At 56.4% G+C, this 9,308-nt stretch overlaps 1 protein-coding gene across 1 annotated transcript in view; it reads left to right on the top strand.

Annotated features, from left to right (window-relative positions):
- DPH7 (diphthamide biosynthesis 7) overlaps positions 1-9,308 on the top strand; it is a 14,903-nt gene that overhangs the window by 1,023 nt on the left and 4,572 nt on the right. The window contains exons 2-8 of the mRNA XM_019641270.1: positions 358-491; positions 856-943; positions 2,009-2,100; positions 2,467-2,639; positions 6,043-6,112; positions 6,235-6,300; positions 6,534-6,706. Coding sequence (XP_019496815.1) covers positions 358-491; positions 856-943; positions 2,009-2,100; positions 2,467-2,639; positions 6,043-6,112; positions 6,235-6,300; positions 6,534-6,706 — 796 coding nt within the window. The remainder of the gene's footprint in view (positions 1-357; positions 492-855; positions 944-2,008; positions 2,101-2,466; positions 2,640-6,042; positions 6,113-6,234; positions 6,301-6,533; positions 6,707-9,308) is intronic.

Here is a 9,308-nt window from a genome sequence, read left to right as displayed (position 1 = left end):
TGGGTCAGAAACGGGCACCCTGGGAGCAGAACGTGGCCTGGACGCAGGCGGGGCGCCGCTTTCCGATGAAGCCCAGAGCGAAGAGGACGTGGGGTTTCAGGGGCCGGGCCTGACCCGAAAGCCCCGTGGGTCCCGAGTGGGACGCTTCACGGTGAGAGCTGGCGCTGGAGCGGCAGGCCCGGGCCGGGCAGACCGGGTCCTGCGAGCAGCTTGGGAGCAGCTCTGCGCACCCGTCAGGCACACAGCTTCGCGTGGGCTGCCGCCCAGGCAGCTTCCGGCCCCACTCCCCCAATCCGCCCTGTTCCCGTGCCCGGCGTCCCTTACGGTCCTCAGAGCACGCGCCTACCTTCCCTGCAGAGTGCCTCGGCCGCTGACGAGCCCCAGGCCCGCTTAGGCCGGCTCTACCTGTACAGTTTGAGTGAGGACACCTGTGCTTGCCCCCTGGTTGAGATCCAGAGAAAAGACACTCCTGCCATCCTGGACATGAAATGGTAACGCTTGTGGTAACACCCCCTGTGTCTGGGGTTTGTCATGGTGTCTGTTACTTAATGAGGGGAGCCTGACGCCAGGCAGCGTGACTGGGAGAGGTATGAACTGCGGCTTCGTTTCTTCACTGCCCTGTCCATTTGCTGCCCCTGGCAGGATGCTGTAGACTTGGGGCGCATGTTCTTGGGTGGTTCCCTAGAGTTAGTATCACTGAACAGTGATGCTCATGTTTGATTCGTAAGCGGGGATCTAGCAACAGCTGTGGGCTCCAGCCCAGTGTAGCAGCTGAGATTTCGGGGATGAACTAGTGGGGTGCGTGATGCTCTGGGTGGACCCCGTGTCCTGACTGGATGTGAACTCTCTCCTCAGGTGCCACGTCCCGGTGGCTGGCCATGCCCTCCTAGGTGTGGCAGATGCTGGCGGGTCCATAGAGCTGCTCCGCTTGGTGGGGTCTGAGGTCAGTGCTGGGCCGGCATTGTGGGGGTGGGAGGACCCCAAATGGACAGGGCTTGGGAGGGGGGCTGTGTTCATACAGCGTTTTTCTGGGATGGTTTCTGTGCAGAGGTGTGCTTTATCGTGAAATTCTCTAAGGCAGCATGCAGTCTAATTTATATTACAGGGTTTTGCAGCTAACTCCAGAGGTGACTTATATGTCACCAGCACAAGGGCTGAAGTGACAGGCTGTTTATTTACCTGTCAACGATCTGAAAGTTCTCTAAACACCAGCGTTGCAGGGCTGATGGTGCTGGGGCCAAGAATAACAGTGGCTTCCCCCAGGAAAGAGTGACGGTGGCTTCCTCCTGAGGAAGAATAGCTGTGACTTCCCTCTGGGATGCTACCTCTCGCTGACGGTTAGGAGTGCACACGATCGCTGTGACTCTCGCAGGTGTTTGACAGCAGCCTGTACCGTGTCTGTGAAATGACAGCAGTGGTTGTTGGAGCGAGGTGCCGGCAATCCTGCTGTGGCTGGATGTGGACAGCCCACAGGACCATGCCTGCCTCTGGGGACACTGACTGCACTGGCCTTGCCTTAGGGACGAGGGGTGAGGTGTCAGGCTGGTGTGAGGCAAGAGCAGGTGAGCAGGGACGGCGCTGGGAGTCGTGGAGTGGGGCACTTCCCAGGTAGCTTGGGTGAGAAAAGGATGCAGACCTTAGAAAAGAGAAGCAGGGTTTTCATGGCTGCTTGTGGCTTCTGAAAGGGGACCAGAGGAACGTTGCTGTTGTCTCCGACGTTGGCCTCCCTGGAGGCTGGAGGAAGTGGAGAGCGCTTGTCACATGGGCGCGGTGCTGGCGACCAGAAAGCACCGACAGTGCCGGGTCTGAAATGGAGAGAGACCCACTTGCCCCAAGGGCAGGCCATGTGCGCTCCTGGAGGGCAGGGACCAGGTTTCCAGTGTCCTCAGGCTCTGCTCTGGTGACGGCTGACACACTTGTTCACCTGGGATCACATATGTGAAGCTGAGGAAGAATTTCAGGGTCCTAGGCTGTCCCCCTTTTGATGGCGCCCCTTTCTCTCCAGTAGAACACGTACATGCTGCAGCCGTTTGCCAGTTTTGCCCTGGAGAAGCAGTGTCTGGCCTTGTCTCTGGACTGGTCCACGGGGAGAGCTGACAGGTGAGGGCCAGCACTGGGGAGGGGCCATTCCCAGTTTCTCGCATGAGAGAATTAAAGCCACCTGTGCTGGCCTCAACTGTGGCCCTGCCAGTTTAGATCTAAAAGGACTGGTCCCAGGCGTTTAGGTAAACGGGACAGTGTTCTCATCACATTGATTTGTTTTGACAAGCTAAGCATAGCTTCGGTCGGCCAGATGCCCAAGCCAGCCTCTTAAGAGGCGTGTCCCTGTACCTGGTCCCTGGAGAGCCTCTCCTGTGATGCGTCTTGGGGGAATGAAATGTCAGCGTTGGGAACCAGAAGAGGGTGACGAGTTTGGGTCTGTGAGTCAAGTCCAGCTAGGTTTCTCCATGGGTACTCTGTGTCTAGGGCCAATGACCAGCCCCTGAAAATCATCAGCAGTGACTCCAAGGGGCAGCTCCACCTCCTGCAGGTGACTGAGGCGGGGCCCGGACTGCAGGGTGTGGCCACATGGCAGGCCCATCACTTCGAGGCCTGGATCGCTGCTTTCAACTACTGGCAGACAGAAATTGTGTACTCAGGTGGGTACCCCGAGGGCACCAGCCCCGTGAGGGAGGGAGCACGCTGCCAGCCACGCTCTCACACTCCCTTCTCTGAAGGCTTGCTGGGGGCCGGGGAGCACGTGAGGCCTCCCCCTGTTGGCATCTTGAAGGCCTTTTGTGGGGCAGAAGCTGTCCCCCACTTAGAGTGCAGTTGGCTGCAGTCACCGCGGGGTCTCGGAGGTGCTGCCCCGGTAGGAGCAGTGGAAGCTCTGCTTCCCCGCGTCACACCCTGGCTCCCGGGCGTCCCGGCAGAGGCCCCCAGCTTCCACCTGGTACCTCTGGGTCCAGCGCTGACTGTCATGCTGGATGTCAGGTTTGCTGCTCCCTTTGTGGAGACAGCTTACCGTCCCCGAGAAAAAGAAGCAGGAGAGAGACAGGATCCATTTCCTGCTATTGCAGGGTGGACGTGTGTGGGGGACAGTGGTCCCAGGAGCGAGGCGGCTCTGGTCAGCTTCTCTGGCCCAGGTGGTCACTCGTGGAGGTGGGAAGCCTCCATCTCTGAGGAGCCGCAGAATTTGCAGAGGGACAAAGAAAGGCTCCCCACTCCTTCTCCGTCCAACTGCTGGGAGTGCGCTGAAGGCTGCAGCAGGAGAGCGACAGGGGAGCTCTGGGCGCCCGGGGAGGCTGCACAGCGTCACCTGCCCACCAAGACTCCCTCCCTCTGACACCTTCAGCCTCCCTCTCACTTGGCCTCTCAGCAGCCTTTTTCTCTGGCCTCTCCATCCCCCACCCTTGTCCCTGGGTTATCACGGTGCAGCTGTCCCGTACAGTGCCTTTTGGATCACTCTTCATCTGGCCTTGCCAGCCCCTCTCGCTGTCCATGTCCTTGGGCCTGTCAGGTCCTCGCCCTGCTCTGCAGCGCTGCTCCCCTGACTCCAGCTGTTGTCGCTTCTCCAGAAACAGCTGCATTTGGTGGCCTGACCTTTTCTTCTGAGCTTGCAACCCATTTGTCTTGCCTTCTGCCCAGAACTCCTGTGGGGGCTCCCCTCTAATGTCCCAACCCCAGGACAGGGTCTGGTGGTCCAAATCAGACACCTCTGTCCCCTCCCCCCTCCCTGAATCCACGTTTTGTTGATTTTCTCCTCTCAGCATCTCACAATTGGTCGTCTCTTTTTCTCCTCACCTGTCTGGGCCACCGTTTCATCTCGTTTGTCACAGCAGAGCACTGAGTGGTGGCCCTGTTTACTACTAACCCTTTCCAAGCTGGAGTGATGGCTTTAAGAACATGCCAACTTGATGGCACCCAGTCCCGGTGCAGACCCTTGGCAGCTCCTACCCCGGACACCTGATGACGTCCGTGGCCTGCACCCTAGGGGCCAGGCCTCCTTTGTGCCTATTTCCAGGGAGCCCTCTTCCCTCAGACATCCGTGTGCTGTGCAGTCTTTGTGTGCTGACTCCCTCACAGCTGCTTCTGCTGTTCTGGGAGGGCTCAGCTTAAAACCTGTTCTTAAACGCAGGCCAGCTGTGGCCCAGCATCAGTCGTTGCACCGTGTGGCGCCCATGTGCATCCAAAATACGGTGCTGTGCTTGGTGCCACCTCCCTGAGGGCAGGGTCCTGTGGGCATTATTTGAGGGACACCCTCGGACAGTGTTGGTGCAAACAGTGCAGACTGGATTTTTTTAGGTCTCTCATTCTTGGATTAGCGCTCCTACCTCGAGGCTTAGCTAATTCAGAGCATGGATGTACCAGGGCCATGATTGAACCACTTAGGACCAATCCACTTATTCAGCACATGTTTATTGAGCACCTGCTATGTGCCAGGCTCTGTTCTAGGTTCTTGGGGTACGTCAGTGAATAGGAGACAGTGAGCTCATACTGAGCGGGAGGACTGGATGGTAAACACCACACGTAAGACACAGTAAACATGGAACCTGCATGGTGGGTCAGAGGCAAGAGGTGCTTCGGAGAGAAGGAAGGGAGAGCGCTGACGGCTTGGGGAGCCGGGGGCAACTGCAGCCTGTCCAGTCACAGACTGTGGCCGTGTTAGGCCAAGGCCTAAGCAGAAGTGAGCCTGGTGTGGTAGGAGAGCGGTGAAGAGCCAGTGTGGCCACAGTACACGAGGGCCTGTCAGAACGGAAGAAGATGAGGCCAGGGGGCGCAGGCTGGATCACGGAAAGGACGGCCCTTGCTCAGAAGGAAACTGCAGCCATTGCAGAGTATGGAACAGTGATGACATGTCCTGACTTAGGTGTTAAATTTAAGAGGCTCTCTCTGGTTAATGAGTGGAGCGTAGGTGCCGGTGTGGGGTGTGTGGGTGGCAAGGCAACAGGGGTGGAGACCTGTCATCTGGGTGACGGATGACAAGGACTCAGTCCCAAATGGGAGTAGTGGACATGAGGACACAGGTGATTTTGGGTGTGTATTGATCAGCAGGGTTCCTGGTGTGGGTGTGGAGTGTGAGAGAAAGAGGGGGTACAGGTGTGTGAAGAAGCCACAACCTGTTCGCTGCCAATTAGCCACAGGTGGCAGCCCATACGTGAGGCTCACGTGCAGGCTTCATGCTTGGACGGACCGATTCTGCTGGCCCACTTCAGTGTTGGTTACGTTTATCCTGTACCAGTCAGTCTGTTACAGGGACTGTAGGGCTCAGTAAGTACCTATTGGATGGCTGGATGGTGGATGGTGGATGGAGGGTGGATGGATGGATGGAGGATGGATAGATGGATGGTGGGTTGACGGAGGATGGATGGATGGAGGATGGATGGATGGTCAGGCCTAGGTATTGCCTTTTGCTCTACTTTGAGCTCATGGGAGCCCTGTGCTTCAGCCTTTCTTCCCTTCTTCCAGGATTCCGCTGTCATCCAATAATGTGGTATTGCTTTGTCAAAGATTGGTTGTGGATGATGGCACCACTTTCCATTTTTCTTACTTCAATTTCTCCCAAACAAGCAAGGCGTCCTTTTTACTGTAAGGTTACAGAGAGCATTTCTTTTGAGAAAACATGGGGGTGAAGGTTCCAGAACCTTAGGAATCCCCCTTTTTGCTGCCTCCTGCATGGAGCTCCTGTCCTGTGTTCTTTGCTATGGCAACTCTGGTCCTGGCAGCCAGGTGCGTAATGGTGGAGCCTGCACGGGAGGCAGTTCAGCGACATGTGATGGGTGATTCGGCCCCATCACTTCCTGGTCTTGCCTGTGGTTCCTGCAGGCAGAGCCCATCCATCTTTCCCTTATTCCCTGCCGGCATCCTTTTCAAGTCTAAAGACACAATTGGGCCTGGGGTGACTTTCTGGGGGGCTGTCCCTGGGGTTCTTCCTCCTGGGCCAACCTGAAACCATCCTGGAAGTCACTCACAGGGATTTTCTCCAGACGTGCATCCCTCCCTGAGAAATGGTCACTGCCTGTCATCAGTGCCATTGTCGATGGGTTTTCTGTTTCCACACAGGTGGGGACGATGGCCTTTTGAAAGGCTGGGACACCAGGACACCTGACACATCTGTGTTCAGCAGTAAAAAGTAAGTCATGAAGGGCCAGTGTGGGCGTGTGACAGACCCCACTCTCAGTCCCCCCTCGTCACTTCCTGCTGAGAAGGAAGCCCCCTTCCTGGCGCTCGCCAAGTTTCACCCTCTGCTCGCAGACACTCCATGGGTGTGTGCAGCATTCAGAGTAACCCCCACTGGGAGGACCTGTTGGCCACAGGAAGGTAAGTCCCCAGGCTGGTGACAGGGGTCCTCCTGGCACCTTCCGCTCCCTTCCTCGGTTGACCGCTGCGATGTTTAATCGGGCCCACTCTGAAACCAGAGTGTAGGAAAGGGGGCTTTGTCCTGGAGGGATGAGTGGGATGGGTGTCCCTGGGAGATGTCGCTTTCCACCTAGGGGCCCTGGGGAGCACATGGCATTGGCTTTCCTACACGCTGTCTGATCAATGGGTTTCAGCTACGATGAGCACGTCCTGCTGTGGGACACTCGGAACATGCAGCAGCCCCTTGCAGACATGGCCGTGCAAGGCGGCGTGTGGAGGCTCAGGTGGCACCCTTTCCACCGCCACCTGCTCCTGGCAGCGTGCATGCATGGAGGCTTCAGGATCTTAAACTGCCAGAAGGGAACAGGTGAGGGGGTCGGGGCGGCCTGGCCTGTGGGGGAGGGGTGGTTCCCAGCTTCCTCCTCCTCCCCAGCATTCCCAGGGTCACACCCTAGGTCCCACACCCCCAAGGCTGCGCTGTGCCAGCTGGCTGCAGCCCCGCAAAGTCTCAGCGTGGCGTGCTGACCTGTGCCTGCGGTCAGGCTCCCTTGTCCCTGTGTGTCCCTCACTGCAGCGGCCCTCTCATTTGTCGCTGTCGTATCCGGGCTTGGCCCACCTCTGCCTCATTCTCCTGCTGGTCGGATGTCCAAGCACAAAGCCCGCTCCGGCTCTCCTCCTTGCTATTCCCTCACTTGCTGGGCTGTACCCAGACTGCTGCGTCCGGGCCACAGAGCCTGGCTGCAGGCTGCAGGGAGGCTGTCACCCTGCATGGCCTCAGCGAAGCTCACGCTCCAGCAGGCTCCTGGTCTTCCCCAGCCGGGACCTGGTCACTGTCCCAGCTGGGCCCCAGCTCACTGTCAGAGCCTGATGCCCCCTCGGCACAGAGCGATGGAAGCCACCCTGCCTGTGCTCTTCGCGTCTCCTCTGCTGGCCAGCGCACTCAGGGTCGCCCTCCCTTTCCTGTACCTTCGGCCCCATCTTTCCCTTCACTGTCCCTTGTCCTTTTCCAGCCATCATCGCTCTTTGTTTTGTGAACCATTGGGCCGTCCTTTGGTCGTGTGGACGAGTTCAGTGCGGCTGCCCTCCCAGCCCTGCCTTCCCTGCGGCGCTACGTTCCAGAACGTTGTCCTCTACATCCCCAGCTGTCTCCTGGTGTCCCTGTGACGTCGTTTTTCACTTCTTGGTCGTTTAGAAGCGTGATGTTTAATCTCCACGTTGTGAGCGTCCCGGATTTCTTTCCTTCTGTTACTGATCTCTGATCGCATCTCCTGGGGGCACATTTTTTGTGGCCCAGCACGTGGTGTGTGCCCGTGGCTGCCAGGCTCTTGGGCGCGTGTCAGGCGTCGGTCAAGCTGTTCGTGTCCTTGCTTGCCCATCTGTGTATTCACTGAGGGACATGTGCTGTCACAGGCCTGGCCATCAGAGTGGGACAGTCAGGCTCTGCTTGTAGAGCTGGGGCTCCGTGTGCGCTCTTTTCCTGACTCAGCGGCCTCATCCTTCCAGGCGTCCATGTGTCTGTCTAGTAACTCCTAGCTTTGCCTGCAGTCTGTCGTCTGACTTCAGAGCCACCCGAGCCCCGGCTCCCTCCTTGTGCTTTTAGTCTGTTCATTAGCCTCAGCTCTGAAATGAGTCTCCTGTATTGGGGTCTGCATTTGTCAGGAACATTATGAAAGTGACATTCTGCTCCCTGAGTGTGTTGTGTTGGAGGCAAAGGATGCCACTTTGTCCCTTTAAGCTGTTCATTTGGTCACTTGGCTGCGGCAGTCCCCTGGCTTTCTCCCCCACAGGGACGGGTGTCCCTTACTGATCAACAGTAGTCTGTGCTGTGACTCTGTGACCTGTGTCCTCTTCAGACTGTCACTCAATCCTTTTGATTCCTGCCAGGATAATTTATTGCTGTCATTGCAAAATGGTGATTTTCTTTTATCATTCTGTATATATTTTTAAAATTTTTCTTTTCTTTCTACATTTTTAATTAGCACTCTTGTAATGAAGAGGTTTCTATTGTCCCGTCTGTTTGTCTCTGCTTATTTAACGTCCATATACATTTGTGGATTTCTGTTGTTTAGTGGGTCATAATCCATTATTGTCTTTGTTACAGTGTCCTCATTGTTCCAGAGTTTCCCCGTGGGGGCCACTTGGAGCTGCCTGCTCTGTCCTCCTCACCTGTCCCTGTTGATTGCAGAGTACTCCTTGCTGTTGGCACCAGCTCATTTCATAGTTTACCTCTCACGTACCCAGCCTATAGCAGCCGCTTCTCCAGAGACTTGGGTCCCCTTAGTGGTATTTAGAATCCAAGATCTGGTCACTTGTGCTTGTAGTCACGGGAGTGTCATGTGTGTGTACACGTGTGTGCATATATGTGCGTATACACGTGTGTGTGTCTTATATCAGTTCATAATGACGCCTTCACTCTGTTCAACACCACGGGGTTCTCGCCTGCTGCCCTATTCCACGTGTCTCCCTTCTGCGGGGAAATTCCACGTGTCTCCCAGCAAACATTCCTTGTGTGCCTCTTCTTACAGGGTCGCTGCTGGGGCCACACAAAAAGGAGCACAGAGTGAACCCCAGCGCTCTGCAGTTCTGTCAGATTGATTTCACAGCATCAGAGTGCTATACTCAGAAGTTACTTGGGTTGGGTGTTTTCTTTCTATGTAGTTATTTGAAATATAATTAGGTTTATTGTTTTTTGGGTTTTTTTTAGATTTTTATTGGGGAATTAGGGGATGGGAACAGTGCTGGGGAATTGGGGAAGGGGAACAGACAAGCTGCTGTTCTTTTGTTCTTCAGTCTAGTTGTGGAGGACGTTGCTTCACTGGCCCAACTTGGCACCATCATTGTGCTCTTCCCAGGTGAGGCAGATCAGTCGCCAGCTTCTGGACGGCCGCTCACGGCGGCTGCTGGCCACTCACGCTGGCTGCTGGCCACACACAGTAGCCCATGGTAACCTACTGCAGCAGGGGCTGCAG

This window comes from Hipposideros armiger, unplaced genomic scaffold (assembly GCF_001890085.2).
Source record: "Hipposideros armiger isolate ML-2016 unplaced genomic scaffold, ASM189008v1 scaffold_3, whole genome shotgun sequence".
Classification (NCBI taxonomy): domain Eukaryota; kingdom Metazoa; phylum Chordata; class Mammalia; order Chiroptera; family Hipposideridae; genus Hipposideros; species Hipposideros armiger.
Note: the sequence above shows the minus strand (reverse complement) of the source record. Positions and strands in the feature narration are given on the sequence as shown.